An 18457-nucleotide genomic window follows, 5' to 3' on the forward strand; every position below is an offset into this window, starting at 1 on the left:
TCTTCCAAAATGACAAAATATAACCTCACGAAAGTCCTCTCATGGCGGCGATGAAGTGGTCCATTTGTCCACTTTGGAAATCTTGATGCCATAATTCTGTTCAAATATCCTCCAAGCCATTATCCTACTTCAATGACTTTGCTTAGCCAATGGTCGGACAAACGTGCATTCGATAATGATCTATAACTTTTAGCCACATAAATATGTTATATATGCACTAAGAAAAAATGTATGCATCAACTTTGAAAATAGTTCATTTAAAAGATGTGGCAGTCTTGCTAATTGTATTTCCATGTACATACTATATAGATATGCGTTGAATCTTTTTTCCTTGTTATACATGACGATCTTGTGTGTACAGATATCGTGATACTAGAATTCAAGCAATATGGTGTTGAATCGCGATGGAGGAAAGTGTCGATTTTTAGGAAAGACGATACCGAGACAGGCGATCAGGCGGTCGGGTTCTATGGTGGAAGAATTAGGAAGCTTTGCAAGAATGAAGAGATTGACAAAATGGAGACACCTTTGGCCAGATTGCACTTTGGAATAATAGTGATCAACTTTAGACTAGTTCACAGTGTAAATTCGGGCACTTTAGGATAGGGGGCGGGCCTAAGATTTATCGATTGGCAGGAGTGACTCAATGAAATTAATACGAGTTTTTAAGAAATTTTAAATTAAATTTCATTTTCTTTTTGGCTGAAGTTAATATCAAAGTCGGTTCGGTGCTGCTCGATCAGTAGCAAAATATTGGTTATATTCATCGAAAATTCATTGGTTGATGCCATCAGAAGCACATAATTGGAAGGAAAAAAATGAAACAAGCACATTCTTAGCTGATAAATTCCATTCAAGTCCCTTAAAAGCCGCCGCCGCAGCACCTCCAAGAACATCTTTGCCTTCTAAGTCATGATTTACTCGCTCAGAATCGCTGTATCGTTCATTTATAGCAGTAGAAACCTCCTTACACTGCATGGTGAGACGTTGAGACCAGCACGAGTAAACAATTCAGATAAAATCCACAATCTGCTAACTCAAAGAATCAGCATTCTTCTCCATCCTTGGTGTAAACAGGAATTTGCCACGTCTTCGTATTCTTTTTCGGATCATCTGTAAGGCTGAGATCTGAATCTTCTTCTTTATATGTTTTAATGTTCGTTTTAGCTCCCATTATGACAAGCCTTTCAACCATGAACAATTGGTAATTGTTCTCAATCAATGGATCTAACAGGCTGCTATAGTTCGATGAATAGGCTAATTTGTACCTGCCGATAGATGATATAAGAATGAAGATAGTATAACAAAATAGTTTACATGCATATAAGTGCTAGTCTGTTTATAGAGTTTACCTTTAAAAAACAGTTAAATTAATTACGACCTTTTCAAGTGATTTTCTTTTAAAAAGTGAGGAGTAATTTTGCCTGAGCATGTAATAGTAATCTATTTTTGTATGTTGAAGAAAAAGCTTTAGAACCATATTTTTTGAATTCTAAATTTCACATTTTAAAGACTTCAATAAAAATTGAAGTCCAACAAACATCATATTCTAAAGGCGTTTAAGTCACAAACCTCAAAGCCAAAGGTGAAAAGAAACCCGGAGTCCTTTCATTGGAGGCGATGAAAATGGTTCGTCCAACAGGAACCCATTTCGCAATTCGACAAAGGATAAACTCGGGACGTGTATCTCTGTCGATATGAGGATGTAAGGTCCTCTCAATCCCTAATCTGTCCTTTCTAGTTTTCAATATATCACCTCGGCGAACATGGATAGCATCGTAGTCACCAAGAAGGGACTTGATCTGCATGAACATGCATCCGAAGTTGATAGCATGAAGTATAAACATCCTAATAGTAAAATCTCCCGACAAAAATGTAAATAAATGTAACGTAACGAGCAGAGTTGTAACATCCTGATTAGTGACTGACAAATGGCTTTATTGACAGCACAACATAACTCAGTCATGGAAAAGGTTTTTCGGTATCTAGCTACCAATATTACTTACGTAGATCTTGATTTATTTTCTTCTCTGGGATAAGCAATTTTCCTCGGAATATATGGCACATTTTATGATATTTCTTCAACATTTTTCAGCTTCCATAGATAATGAAAGAAATTGGCGTCCACGAAAGTTGATAGACAGCAAAAGCAATAAGGTGTTTTAACTTTTAATTACCTTTTCTGCTGCATCTCGTAACTTTTTTGCTGCCATTGAAGGAAGAAATGAATATGGCAGTAAAACAGAGCTGCGATTATTCCGATCCTTGCACTCCATGAACCTGAATGAGTATCATGATTAATACCTACACGAAAGCTATCAAGATTCAAGAACTTGTCAAGTATTGAAGGAAACACGGGTTGATGCCAAACAAAATTTTTCCATTATGGGTTGAAAATTTGAGCTTTTATAGCTGATTTCAGTTGTTGCCAATTTAATTAGCCAAAGGAAAATAATTATGAATACTCGTAAAGCCAAATAACAGGAAAAGAAGCACACAGATAGATGAAACTATAAATAGCATACTTGCCATGATAGAGGATTTGCGGACCGATTTACAAGCAAAAGATTTGAATACAAACTTTTGTCTCTGAGATCAGTTCGGCTGACTCCTTGTACGTGTGATATCCCTCTAGAACCCAATTTCATGCTTGTTGTAAGGACATGATGCCAAGATTTTGAATTATCCAAAATCACAGGTACTGTAACGGATATGAGATCCAAATCATACAAAGAGTCCATAGCAGATGTGTTAGCATCCCACCTAGCAAACAAAAACAAATCATTTAAAACAACCAGTGCTACAAACCAATGCCAAGTCCTTGAATTCTTGCTATCTCGGCTAAAAAATTTAGTCGATTTCTTTTCCCGTATTATTTAAAAGCCCAAACAAAAATCATCTGACTTTCAAATCAAATAACAAGAATTTTGCATGTGTTCGATTCAGAGAGTGGAAAATATAAAAATGCATCCAATTAAGAACTTGTCAGTCCCAATGATATTTGAAGCAACAATACTCAAACAAAATCTGATCAAAATACTTGAGAACAATTTCAACACACAATCTACACGTCAGAACTGTGGTATATACAATATAGTATCTGTAGCAGAATAGGAAAAAAACTAACTTGTCCTCTGCAATCATATCTCCAGACTGGTGAAGAATCCCTTTCTTGTTGTGTATTGGATTTATACAAATCCTAGAAGGCAATACAAAAGTCCTGCAACCAGGAGCAGAAATGTGCAAAGATAAATAATTCTGATAAAACTTAAAGCAAGTACAGAAATTAATATTGTAATAGGAATATCAGTTTGCAATAAGTTGTATAAAATCTAACTCTCACACACGTGATAGCCGAATGTCTGAGATATGAATCTTAAAAAACCATGACCTTAGCCCAAGACATTTCATTTTGTCTAAAATGGAAATGGGAGAGATGAGCTCAAACTATTTTTTCTGGTTATCGGAGCACAAAGTAGCGGCCAATTGTGGATAATGGATTAAACTCAAAAATCACAAATACCACGACATTAGAACTATAACATGGATTTCTAACATCCACCTAAATAACTATAATTTAATTACCGTTCACAGCCTCCTCCCATTCAATCCCAGATCAAAATTCAGATCTTCATATTGCCAGATTGCCGGAAAAAAATCATTTTTAAATGCACTAACAAATAGAACTTCCAAGAATTAGCAAATCCCCCAAGTTTCACAGCATACCACGATAGAGTTTCAAGCGCTATTACCTGTTACTTCCACAAAACAATCAGAAAATTTATAATCTGCTACAATACCCACCATTCCAAATAAAAAAAAGGTTCTTTTTGACGCCACATATCCACAGAAGATTAATGAAGGTGTGGATATTATATTACATACCTTTTCAGAAACAAGGCTTCTTCCATTGCACACCTCAGACTGGATTCCTGATGACCCAAACCCGCACAAGTGTCGCAGTGTTTTCCAGGGCAATCGATTCTGCTTCCCCAGTACAAATATTTATCGTGCATATTGTGACGATCATCGGGGTTATTTACAATGTTCTGCGAGCTTCTAGAAGAGGAAAAGGAGAACCCATTAGTGGAGACTAGAGATGAAGCAAGGTACAACAACGCAATGCATGTGATTGAAGCTGTGAATATGAGGATTGGAGATCTGGGCTTTGTTGATTTTGCTTTCTGATGGGTTTTTTGGATCGCCATGGGAGGAGTTGGGGTTTTTTAGCATTTTCAATTTGTTGGGGAAGGCTCGTCAAGGAAATAGATTTCTTTTTTATTTTAATTTGTATATGCTTTTCATAATACTTTTATATTAACTAACTTTTACGTGAGTATATTCGAGCTCGACTCAATTTAAATTTTATAAATTACAAATCGATTAAATATTCAATTTTAAGTTCGAGTTCGACTCTTGAAAATTTTGAGTTACTCTAGTTCGTGATTAAAAAACTCGGAAATATTTATAGCATAATTTTAAAGTTAAAATTTTGTATTTATGTTAACAAAATCCCCTTATTTTATATATCTTAGATATTATATAGTTGTTACTCGAGTAAAAACTATTAAAACGAGCTCGGACAAATGATAAACTCGAGTCGAGTTTTAACTAATTCGGTGTTGAGATATTAATGAGTAATTTGACCCGCTTATATCATTATTGGCAAAAATTTGTGTGAGACGGTCTCACGGGTCCTATTTGTGAGACGGATCTTTTATTTGGGTTACCCATGAAAAAGTATTACTTTTCATGCTACTGAGATTACTTTTTATTGTGAATATGAGTGGGGTTGACCCGTCTCACGAATTATGAGTGAGGCGGTCTCACATGAGACTCACTCATCATTATTTGCACATAAACACCATGTATTTGGAATCCGCAAATCTGGTATATATGTCGGTCATAAAAAAATAGAGAAAATAATAATTTTGGTATTTTACATTTGTATTTTTGTGATTTTGATAATTCTATTGTCAAATTTCAATTTTAATATTTCTACCATTTTAAACATGGATGTAGTAGTACATCAAAGCCACAGCAGAAAAAAAATTACAAAAAATTAAAGATAACGAGTTACATGACATCATATAAGACAAAAATTAGGAAAATTCTCAATTTAATCTCTCGTTTTTATGTCACAATCCCGATTTCGTCTCTTATTTTTCAATTGACTCGATTGAATTTAATGAAGAACCTTCACGACTTGAAGGCAGGGAAGCATGCTGAAGTCCCGATATATGAACAAGATATATGAACAAGAGTAGAGGCTGAGTGGTGAACCATGTTTTTAAAACCAGATCAATTCCTTCAAGAATGGGGTAGACGAGATCTTACCAATGTGGTACTACCCTCATTTCATTTCAACGGGTAAAATCTTGCCGCACATACAATTTCAAAAAAAAAATTGGATCATATATATGCATTGGCAAATCTTGACCATACATCCTATCATAGGGGCAATGCTCACATGAATAGGATGAAATAAACCCAAGAACGGGTTCATACTAAGTCTAATAACATTTTTAATGTCAAACCTATCTGACATGTTCATCTCTTTAAAAACAAATTATAATATGATTATTTTCTTATTTTTTTAAAAAAAATTACAATTATTTATATTTTGAATTCTTTTATTATAAATATTTTTTAATAATATTAGATATTATTTTGATTTATTTTTTTCTAAAAAATAGAGAATATATTATATTTGATTATATAGATATTATCTAGATTTTAAACTTTGATAAATATATCTTTTTATTGTAATTTATATATACATTTAAAATATTTAGAATTTAAAATATATTATTGTTTTTCACGAAAAATTGCGGGGCGTGCCAGGCACGTGATCATGTCAAATGTGAAATGATCATACTTCTTTATTAAGTGGTGTGTGTCCTGATTCGACCGTTAGTTATAATTCACTTGGTATGGCTTCAAATCGAAAAAGTATAAACTTAGGAATATGATGAAATTATAGATAAAATCCATGAATAACTAACGGTCGAATCAGGACACGCACCACTTCAAATAAGTTTATTGCACCCAACATACTTAATCTAGTATTTAAACTTAACTTCGCACACTTGCGGTAGCAAATCGTGCAACAATTTCGAATATATAATATTTGTTGGGGAAAAAATAATGGCTTAATAAATAAAAAATATATATTGGCTTTATATGCATGACATAAAGCAATTATTTTAGGTGGTATCAATATAGGTATAAATGAACTGATTACGAGCTTTTCAAAAAAGTTCCATAAATATTTGATTTTTTATTTGAGATTATAGAATTGGAGTTAAACTCATTTATTTTTGAGAAATAAATCGAGTATTCGAAGCTTTCGAGTCAAATTTTTTAAATTATTTAAGTTTGAAATCAAACTCGAGTTCGAATATATTGATTCGAACTTTAAAATTTTATTTATATTTGACTTGATTTGGTTCGTTTATACCCTTAGTAACATTTCAAAATTTCTGTCATCAATAGTTTAATTGGTTAGTTGTACTTATATTAAAAAAATATCAAGAGTCCACATAATAGGTTAAACCTAAATTTAAACTAATACAATCAAATTGAATGTGAAGAAAATTTTAAATATCATATTCGAATATTCGAGATCAAGTTCGATTTGAAGCTCAGATAATTTAAATTTTCAAATTTGGATTTAATTAGAGTCCGAGTTTGAAATCAATTTGATATCTTCGAATGTGCTAACGAGCTATTCAAACTATTTTATAAATAATTGCAAGAGTCGAAATATTTTTATTAAATATATAATTATATTATATTAATAAAATATTAAAGATAAATTGTCTTTAAATCCTCAAACCCAAAATTGGGATTTGCTCAGTCCCTATAAAAAAATGTGTTTTCATTCTGTAATCCGCAAAAAAAAATTTATACACTCTGAGTTTACATTTCTTTTTTATGATGAAAATCGTTAAAAAAAAATTAAATTTAAAAAATGGTATTAATATATGATATTTAAGCATCAAATGTTTCATATCGGGTATTTATATTTGATTTAGAGTCCCCACCCAAACATGTATTGCAAGTATTGAGGTTAATGAAGTCTTTTTTAGATTAAATTCGATACAAAATATTGAAAATGTGGTACTAATATATGATATTTGAATATCAAATCTTTCATATATGATACTAATATATGATATTTGAATATCAAATCTTTCATATATGATACTAATATATGATATTTGAATACTCAAACAAATGTAGCAATTGTTGATGTTTAATAAAGTTGTTTCAATTTTATATTCAAAATATTATATTTTGTATTATATCTAAAATAGTAAATGTTCAAATATCAAATATTCATGTTATAATTTCAATGGTTTGTAACTACTTTCACACGTGAAAATATGTGGACTCATACTGTGTAAATTTTTTTGTGTGAACCAAGAAGTGTATAAACATTTTTTCTCTGACAAAGACTAAACATAAACTCATGTTATGATTTAAAGATTTTAAAACAAGTAACCCAAATATCATTGCTCTGAACAGTTTGCAAATTGTAAAAAATAATAATTTTGACTTTAATTCGACTAAATTTTTTAAACATATTTAAACCGGAAGCGAATTTTAACAATGTCGTGTGGTGAGCCACACTAGTTTTATATTAAAACTTAATAGCTCTTTGTGTGCGGTGTAGAATAAAGTCTAGTTGTTGCTGGTTAGCTGAGTCATCATGATTTACTTCCTCTCATATTTCTATCGGACCGAAGATTGAGAAGTGCTTAAGATGAGCGATTTCATCTTTTGAGCAATGTTACAACTTAATAAACTACGAGACAATATTGGCGCGAAGCACGACCCGACAATTGACTGAATGCATGTCGGCTACATCCTGACCCGCCCGCCTACGTACGCTACTTTGTCCCCTCTTTAATTCTGGAGATTGGGGATCTAAAGAATCCACTCAGTATTCCAGTATATATTATAAAATTAAATTTTTTTTATGATACAAAACTTTTATTTTTACAATTTTTAATAAATAATTTAATTAAAAAAACACATATGAGATTGTTTTATTGTCAATTTTATGAGATATCTTTCCAATCTAATTTGATTCAGAAAAAATATGATTTTCCTGTAAAAATATTACTTTTCAATGCATGTACAGATCATGTCGTCCAATTTCACATGAGATATAATGTAATCAAAATTTTTATTATATGCAAAACATGTTACTGCCTTGTCCCAGTTATATAGATATTTATTTATTTTTCACATTTATTAATAAATTCCTTAGAAATATTAATTAACAAACAAATTTTGAGTCTTATTCATATTTAAAGAGTGTTTATATAAATTAGTTTTTATATTCAATCGTTATTGGATTACAAGATCTAAAATTAACTATGGATATATTAGCCAAAAAAATAGAAGGAATTTGTTAAATAGAGATATATATTTGGGAACAAAAAAAAAGAAATATGACATATTCTTTCCATTTCAAATATAAAAGGTAAAAAATTTTGTGAGACAATTTCACGGGTCGTATTTTGTGAGACGGATATCTTATTTGGGTTATCCATGAAAAATTATTACTTTTTTATAGTATGCGTATTTGTTAATTGTCCCACATCGGTTGGATAAATAACCTTGGAGTTGTATATATGGGCTTGGACAATCCTCCCCCCTTGAGCTAGCTTTTGGGGTTGAGTTAGGTCTAAGTTTCAATCTTAACATGATATCAGAGCCCGGGTTCCACCGTTATGTGTTGGACTGCCTATAATTAGGCCACCCATTCTGCCCATAATTGGGTCATTTGTAAACTCCACGCTCCAGATATTCATTCCTAGGCGTGAGAGGGGTGTGTTAATTGTCCCACATCGGTAGGATAAATAACCTGGGAATTGCATATATTTGTTTGGACAATCCTTCCCCTTGAGCTAGCTTTTGAAGTTGAGTTAGGTCCAAGTTTCAACACGGCACACAACACAGCAGCAGAAATTAATTATCGACACACAAATATAACTTTAATGAATTGACACTCAGATTTAAATTATGCACAAGTACGAATACTTGTGCGATGCCATATGACAAAAATTTCACTAGAAAAATATGTAAATTGTTTACACCAAAAACAATACTAGTAAAAATATCAAAACTAAATTCATTGACACTCCAAAGAATTAACATGCATCAAACACTCAAAGTAAATACTAGATGTATGAAACAAAAAACTTGTTGCTTAAAACCAAACGAAACCACTCTTCGTCCAACACTCTGCGTCAGTATTGTTCTTCGAGTGTTGGCAACACCAATCGGTCTGTGACTCAAACACAGAAAGTCTTCACACGAATCTTTAATACTCTGAACTCTGTGTGTTTGAAAAAATCCAGCAGCACTCCTGCGCTATAAGGTGATCTCCCGATCACACCAAAACGTCTCATCAAAATAGTTTCGGCTCTTGTATTTTTCTTCTATGTATGCGCTCCTCTGCCGACCTCACGAAATAGTCACACCAAAAGGCTCACATGAAAAACTCCTACAAAAGTGATCACCGATCACATAAAACTTGTAGAGCAAATATATGTTGGACTCTTGTGATCATTTCCTTTCTATAAAAAGCTCTCTTGTCCGACTCTCTCTCTAAAAGCCCTCTCCCACCAACTCTCTGAAAAGTCTCTGAAAGTACGAAAATCTTTTCTCTCTTTACACCCCACTTGTATGGTTGTGAAGCTCACTTATTTATATCTCATTCTTGACCTAGAAAAAAAGTCCTATAAAATATGGAAACAATATTTTCATTAGTTATAAAACACTTTCAAACAAAGATAAATTATCTTGGAGATAAAAATCATATTAAAAACAAATCCTATAATATCTATAGATAAATCAATCAAGATCTTATCATCTAGAAATAAATCAAGCAAAATATTATAATTTATAAATAAATCAAATAAAATCTTTTAATTTAGAAAGGTAAAATCTTAAATTGATATGATCAATTTAACAAAATAATAAAGGAATAAAATATTCTTTTCAGACAAAATAAAATTATGCTTGAACAGTTAAATATAAAGAAAATTTAGGTTGAATCGGATAAGCAGATTTGAAATTTATGGATTTCAATTATACTGTTAATAATAAAACAATTTATAAAATCATAAATTCATACTTTATGTATTTATACAATTATAAAATAAAGCAGAATGAATTTCATATACCTTCATTATTGAGTGAAGAAATCAATTATAACTAACATGAAATATTATATAAATAATTAAAGTGAGTATTTAAAGTTTATGATATGCATTCTTTAAGATATAAGAATATATTTGAAATCCATGAATTTGAAATTCATCCATCTAAACACAACCTTGTTTTTTACACTTGCGGACATAAATTTGAAATAATTGATGCTTTTTTATTTAAAATTTGTTTTCCACGATAACTTTTATGGATTGTGTTTGAATTTGCCGCAATAATAATATGATTAGCCAACAAATCACATCAAATTTCGATTAAATTCTGCGAAGTACTACGTATGATCCGTGAAAAACACGAACATAATTAAAGTAAAGCACTTGGATTAATGTCAATTAAAGACATAATCCATTTGTGTTCTTTGATTAAGACAGTTGTAATTACTTTGATTCCCACTTAAAGATCACCTTTATTTTCAAAAATATTCTATTTTAATTTGTATAGATGATTATTATTTTATTATTATTATTATTATTATTATTATTATTATTATTATTATTATAAGTTAAATTTGTTTGGATTGCTAGAAAATAATTTTGAACGAGTTGTTTTATTCATACATGATGATACCAAAAATTCCACGTAACATGAGTTCGGTCTAGTGAGCTAAATACATTCATGTTTCTTGTAGTTTTAATATGATCTAAGTAGAGATGTCTACGTCAAGAGGTGACCGACCTTAATAAGTCCGGGCTAACAATGGCTGAGCTAAGTCTCATGCGAATGAATAAAAGTTAGAAGATACCAAAAGTGTTTCTGGTGTAACTCATCTGACGATTGAGTCAGTCCAAATAGCATACTTAAGAGTGTGAATATAATAATGATCGTGTAAATAATGAGTAAATGAATCAAACTTAAAAGAATACCTTATGTTTGTAATGTCAAAACTAGGTAACTTGTATGGTAAGAACTCTAATATGGAAAAGTTTCTAGTAGGATAAGTTACCCTGAATATTAGATTGTATTGATCTTTCATGATCTCCTAAATTTAGATAGCATATCACTGTCTTTTAAGATTGTGAGTGAGTCTCATGTGAGACCGTCTCACGGGTCATAATTCGTGAGACGGGTCAACCCTACCCATATTCACAATAAAAAGTAATACTCTTAGCATAAAAAGTAATACTTTTTCATGGGTGAACCAAACAAGAGATCCGTCTCACAAATACGACCCGTGAAACCTTCTCACACAAGTTTTTGCCTAAGATTGTTTCCTTGTCACATAACATGTGTTCAAGAGTTTTATATAAATAGGATTTTATCCATATTCGTTCAGATATCTATGCGGGTCAGAGAGCTCTTAATCTAGATGCTCGGTAACAACATACTCGGCTATTGAATAACAATGTAGTCAGATGTCTAGACTTTACTTGACAGAAATATTCCCAAACACAGAGAAAATGAGCCGAAGAACCATGTGTTGGTTATTGGACATTCTACCTTAGTCCTAATTGTATTATAATGGACCAGTCACTTTGATTAAAGGGCTACAACACTCCGAGTCAGGTCGGATTTAGGGGCGTATCGATATCAAATAACATAATATAAGGTTATCTTCAACCCAAAACTCTATTTTAAAACAAATCTATTTTAAAATAGTACACTTCATATACCAAATATAATATTCATCTCCAACTCATCTACTTTAAATATTATTCTAAAAAGAATATTCTCGAAATATTTTTTTATTTGATTTATTTAAATTTTTTCTTATTAGTTATTAAATGTGTATTTTTAAATTTAGTTATATAATTATAATTACATTTTATATTTATAAAATTAATATTATATTATTAATAATTGTGATAATATTATTAAAATGATTAATTTAATTATTTTAAATATATTATTGAAATCTATATTATACGAATTGAAATAGATATAGTTAAAATTGATGAAGGAAAATTAATACATGATATTATATTAAATAACATATTACAAATACAACTTCAAATATCTGAATGATCATATTCATACCCTAAATTATCAATTAAAGTATTTGTAATGCATCCACAATCGTTTTTTGATTAATTTAAATAGTGATAAGAATGCAGGTGGAACTCCATCTCAACGACCGCTTGGAGTGCGAAATCCAAACTAAAGAAAAAAAAGAAGAAAATGTTTCAAAATTAATTACTATGATGAAGGAAGGACATCGCGAGCTTATCAATGTATTGCAAAAGAGATCTATCGATATGCAACAAAATTATGTTATTAAGCTGTTAGCATTGCAAAATAAGCAAAAAAAAACTAGAAATTCATCAACAACAAATAGAATTGGCTAAAATTCAGAAGGAGAATAAATTTTGTACGTGGATCTAAGCACAATTGGCGATCCAGAATGCGTCAAATTGTTCAAAACGAACGAGCAAGAATTATGGAAAAAAGAGATTAAGAATGTCGTCAACATGAGAGCAGCGTATTTGGAAATATTTTGGAATTTTGGAGGATCTGGACCCAGATCTAAATTTTCAAATTAGTGATGATTTAGTTTGTTTATCTATTACTATATTTGCATTTAAATTATCTGAATTCGAATTCGTATTTTTATTTTAATTGTGTGGTTGAATGTTTATATATTATTCCATAAATTTGTGTGTTAGATGTTTAATTAAAAAATTATTTAAAATATATTTATAAATTTTTATAATTAATTATTTTAATTTTTATGATTAAATATCTAATTATTAAAATAATATAATAAATATTATACTATTATTTAAATATATCTAATTATTTTTAAAATAATATAATAATATCATATTATTATTTAAATAATATTTATAATCTTTAATATAAATATTTATAATAAATAAAAACAAAAAAAAATTAAACAAATAAAGAAGACCTCTGAACCAAATTTGGTGCGGACGAAACGGGGAATCGTTGGAGATGTCTTAATAGATAGATACATTTGAAATATCTATTTTAAGAGTAGGTCTCATGTGAGACCGTCTCACGGATCTTAATACGTGAGACGGGTCAACCATACCTATATTCACAATAAAAAGTAATACTTTTAGCATAAAAAATAATACTTTTTCATGGATAACCCAAATAAGAGATCCGTCTCACAAATATGACCCGTGAGACCGTCTCACACAAGTTTTTGCCGTATTTTAAACGAAAATCTATTTTGATGATACTCTATATGTACAATTATTACTAATACATCGACGCACGTGTTGCGTGCTTGTATAATATTTTTTACAATTCATTTGATTTATATTTAAATGAGGATTAAAATATTATTATAAGAAATAACGAGGGACTACACTGTAATTTTGATATATAAATAAAATAATAAAAAAATGATCTCAATAGGAATTGCACCTATAAACCTAAATTCCAAAAAACAAAAATTCTATTTGTTGAACTACATATAATTTACATTTAAATTTTACATTTTATTAATACATATAATTATTAAAACAGACCATGATACTAAAGTCACTTACTCTAAGTGTTTCAAATTTAATAAAATAGTAAAGAATAGTATAGATATGTACAATTATTCATGACAAATAATGTGATTTTTTTAATATTATTAATGTAATTACTCATCGATACCGAAACCGTGAAAAAACAAAACTTTACCTAAAAACTGGTTCTGAAATTATGGAAATTATTGTATGTTGTGTCTCCACTATCAACTTTGTTAATTAAAATAATAATAATTATATCATTAAAATCTAATAATATAGGCGGGGAGGAGGCTCTTTAAGTTTCGATATGTTTGACTTCTGTAATCTTTTATATTTCTTGAGTAGGTCTCATGTGAGACCGTCTCACGGATATCAATCTGTGAGACGGGTCAACCCTACTCATATTCACCACAAAAAGTAGTACTCTTAGCATAAAAAGCAATACTATTTCATGGATTACCCAAATAAAGATCCGTCTCACAAAATTTGACCTGTGAGATCGTCTCACACAAGTTTTTGCCATATTTCTTTACGTAGCATTAATTTATGTTTTCATCAAAAGAGATTAGGTTAAGTAAATTTACAATAGCGTTATATCATGAAGTTAGGGCGAAAACTTTTGTGAGACGATCTCATAAGTCGTATTTTGTGAGACGGATATCTTATTTGAGTCATCATGAAAAATTATTATTTTTTATGCTAAGAGTATTATTTTTTATTGTGAATATCGGTAGAGTTGATCTGTCTCATAGATAAAGATCCATGGAGTTATTTTTCTTTAAATAAAATTCATAAAAAGGAGAGGAAAATTAAATTTCAGTTTGAAAAATAAAACAAATGCATTTTAACTGTACGAAGCTTAATTGTATTTTTCTTTTTAAATATATTGCATAATGATTCATTTTACTTCTAATAATTTTTAAATGTATTTCTTTAATTTTAACAACTGATACATGATACGGATAATGAGATGTTATTTTTAAAATACTAATTAGAAGATGTATTTAATCATCTATTTGGATCATTCATTGAAAAATATTATTTTTTATTTACAATGTATTTAGATATTCTTAATAGGTAAAAAAATTTGAGTCCCCACCCTTCTAGAAAAAAAGGTAATAAAAATAATGGGATTCTCAACATAATAAACAAGCTTCACTTTTCTTCGTGAAAAAAGGAACAAAAAGTAAATAAAGGCCACAAATAATGACAATAAAACAAGAAAATTCTACCGCAAGGACTATATATTGCTACAGCACCAGCCGCTGGTTCTTTTTTCCTTTTTAATTTCTTTTTTCGTTCTAGTTTTAAACCAACATGGGAATCTGGTCGAAGACTGCTGCTGCATGGCCTCTTTAGATTTACTTTTCTGCGAGATTGCTGATACTTTTGAGTTAGAATCCCGAAAAAATAGCATTGAGCAAAAGGGGTTAGCTCATTCATGATTTATATTAATTGTTGTGCTGCTGCTGGCTGCTTCTTCAGAGTCCTAGCAAGATGTAGTAGACGAGAGTGATCGGGAGGGCGATTAACATCCCGAATATGACCCTGTAACATTAGCAATGCAGATGCGTTAGACATCTCTTGAATTGTTTGGATAATGGATGTGCATTGGTTTTGCAAACAAGCATATTTGTACCGACCCTGTGCTCAATATGTCTGGATGGACGTTGTATTCCTTGGCGAAAACGAAGGGAACTATTCCTTGAGGAAGAGCTGCCTGAACAATTGCAATGTGCAGCAAAACCCCTCGGAGGCCAACAGCAATCGAAGCGGCAGCCATAACAGCTGGCCCTGTCAGGAACCGAATTGCCATGGAGAAGGCAGCAACAGACTTTCCACAAGCAATCATTCTCGGCTGCAATGCCATAAACAGTCCTAGAAATCCCATTTTACATGAGTACTTTGGTCTTTATCATTAACAATCTAGTTGAACGAAAAACAATGCATATATGAACGCTCGTTCTAACGTACCGAGACTGAACATTGCCATTCCAAGACCAGCATCAGATAAAATGGAGATCGACTTGGCAATTATTGCTGGCATCTCAACGTGCCACCTGCGAGAATTACAAATTTTAATGTGTTTACCAACGAAAACAAAGGATACATAAAAACCGATGGCTTAGCCAGAGGTGGAAGGGGAAGGCGGAGCAGTGACCAGTTCTGCTAATATAGACTTATATGAATATATGTATATGTGCAAAATTATGATTTTGCTTATCATGCAAAAATTCTGGCTTCACCATCATAAGACAAAGGATGTTAGTGCATATACTTGAATGAGACCAAAGACCAAGAGAGGCCAAAGAGGCTCGAATAAGTGTTGGGATTCCGAATGAGCTTTCGCCAAACCATGATCAGTATGAGCCTTGTCATCACATTGGCTGGCGGCATTGCAGTCGGCTTCGCATCCACAATCGTTTTTGGGTTAAGCTCAATAGTGGAGCTCGAACCAAGCTTGGAAAGAACAGGCCCTTCACGATCAGGACCATTCGGTCCACGTTTGTTCCCAAAACTAAATTCATCGCGGCCGAAATCGTCATAATCTAAATCATTACAAACGCACATCAAAACGGGTCGATAAGAACTAGTTCGGTACCAAGGCTTGTCTGCAGATGATTTTCATGAACAAAAATAATATATAATATAATATAAAAATGAATGGGAAGCACGTGATAACAGATGACAAATAAACCAAAATTTGAGGGATGCTGCAGTTTTGTTGACAAACAAAGAACAGAAGACCCATCCTAGAAGGAAATTCATACGGAAAAATACAACCACAAGCTAATAATAGTAAAAGAAATAGAAATACAAGAGCATCTCTCCCTAAATGACAAAAGCAGTTGCATTAAAAAATGTACTCAACATAGTTCCAACAAGAAGCATTAAATTTCATGCACTGTTTCATTTTCAAAATCAAAGAGAATAAATCAAACCATCAAAAAACTTGAGATTCAACTGTAATAATCTGACCAAGAGAAAAAAAAAGGGTCCAAATATTTTTTTCTGTAGTAATCTTTCCAAGAAAAAAAAGGATCCAAATATTTTTTTAAAAAAATTATACCTTTGGGATGTGCTCCAACATTAAGTTCGTTTCCATAATCGCCTCCTCTAAAAACGTGAATCCCTCCTTCAGAAACTGGGGAAGCACTTGAACTCCACACAAACATGTGAAGATCTTTACCACCACCACCCTCAGCCCCATTAGCCTTCTTCTTTCCTCCACCTCCGGCCGCAGCCGGAGAGAATATTCCAGCGCTGGCAGGAGCAGGATACCCCCCATTACACTTGCCTTGATTCATATGTCCACTCTCCTCATCAAAACCACCCAAGTTCCCAAAATTTGATTGCCTTGGACTACTATTCTTACCATTCACCATTGAGTAAAAATCAGTGTGATTAAAACTCGAGCCCCTGGGAGTAGGATTTCTTGAAGATTGCAGAGAGTAAATCTCTGCATTGGTTAAGTTAGACGGTCTTGGAGTTAAAGAAATACCACCAGAATGTGGGCCACCAAGGGATCTCCTTGAAAAGATATCTGATCTTGAACTTGTTGATTTCCTCACAGTAACATGAATCTTCCCATCTTCTCCGACCTCTGCCTCAGTCTGCAAAGGCTCTTTCCCATCCAAAGAAATTATATCAGAATCAACTCTGAACGAAATGATGGAGCCTGCAGTGTCGGGAAACTGCTCTGAAATAAGCATTCTTGCTCCTCTATACTCGAACAAAAACAGCATCAAAGTGTACCAGATTATGCACTGTAACACAACAATCTGAACCATTAAACTCCCTGAGAAATCACCATACATTCCCTTTAACAAAGGGATTCCCATTACAAGGGTGTTAGGCAACGTGGAGACTGAAAAAAGAGTAATAGACCACTCCAAGGATCCTCTGGCGCTGGTTTTCGACCATATGGCAAGAACAGAGAGTACGATTATTTTCTGCAGAGAGTCTGCGGCAATGAATCTGTAGTTCATTTCGTAAGGATTGTTGGAGGCGATGAAGTGAAAAGAGAGAAGCGGGACCGCGAATAGCGCCACAAATCTGTTGATTCCTGAACATTGGTCCGGCGTGAATATTTTCCACCATTTTACCGAACCATAAGCCAAGATCATGGCCACATAGAGAGGCACCACAGCTGTAAGAACATGGTAGAGGTCTGTGATTGTGATCATTTTTTTCCCAACTTTTTTTGAGAAACTATCAAGGTTGGATTTTTAGCCCGGAAGTTGCAAAACCCTTCTCTGATTTTAGAAAGACGACCACTTGCAGATTTTGAAACAACAACGAATATGGAAAATGGAGCAGCAGGAACTTGAGCTGAGTATGGTCTTTTTAATGGTTTTTATGATAGAAAATGGAATGATGGGGGATCAAGAAAACAGTTGTGTGACCAGATTTTCTGGCTCAGTTTGGGAGAGAGGGACAGAAGAAGCGATGTGAAATTATTTAATGGGAAATAAATGGCAGACAAAGAAAATAAAAGCAGAGGTCCTTTCATGGAAAAGCGAAAGAAAGAAGCCAACTCTTACACATTCAGAGACATTTATGCATGCAGAATCATAGCGTGTGTAAAATAATAATTACACACATTATTATTATTATTATTATTATTATTATTATTATTATTATTATTATTATTATTATTATTTCTATATATAAAAATAGAACGTTTAAAAAATTGTTTAAAAGCTAAACAAACATCTTACTTAATTATCAATTTGTAGGAGATTTCGACACCTCAAGAAATATTAAATTGGCTTGGTTGATGGTTTTTT

General features: G+C 31.9%; 2 protein-coding genes across 2 annotated transcripts; both read right to left on the reverse strand.

Annotated features, from left to right (window-relative positions):
- Positions 1-743: 743 nt before the first annotated feature.
- LOC140802953 (uncharacterized) lies at positions 744-4268 on the reverse strand. Its single transcript, XM_073158584.1, has 6 exons — positions 3886-4268; positions 3128-3220; positions 2530-2763; positions 2178-2280; positions 1573-1802; positions 744-1268 (listed from the first exon to the last, which is right to left on the reverse strand). The coding sequence occupies exons 1-6, from the start codon at positions 4206-4208 to the stop codon at positions 1046-1048; spliced, it is 1206 nt and encodes a 401-aa protein (XP_073014685.1). The 5' UTR covers positions 4209-4268; the 3' UTR covers positions 744-1045.
- A 10506-nt stretch (positions 4269-14774) lies between these two features.
- Positions 14775-18172, reverse strand: LOC140802954 (probable auxin efflux carrier component 1b). Its single transcript, XM_073158585.1, has 5 exons — positions 16738-18172; positions 15946-16216; positions 15642-15727; positions 15311-15545; positions 14775-15215 (listed from the first exon to the last, which is right to left on the reverse strand). The coding sequence occupies exons 1-5, from the start codon at positions 17852-17854 to the stop codon at positions 15149-15151; spliced, it is 1776 nt and encodes a 591-aa protein (XP_073014686.1). The 5' UTR covers positions 17855-18172; the 3' UTR covers positions 14775-15148.
- Positions 18173-18457: the final 285 nt, after the last annotated feature.

The sequence above is a fragment of the Primulina eburnea genome, chromosome 10 (assembly GCF_022965805.1).
Source record: "Primulina eburnea isolate SZY01 chromosome 10, ASM2296580v1, whole genome shotgun sequence".
NCBI classification, from domain to species: domain Eukaryota; kingdom Viridiplantae; phylum Streptophyta; class Magnoliopsida; order Lamiales; family Gesneriaceae; genus Primulina; species Primulina eburnea.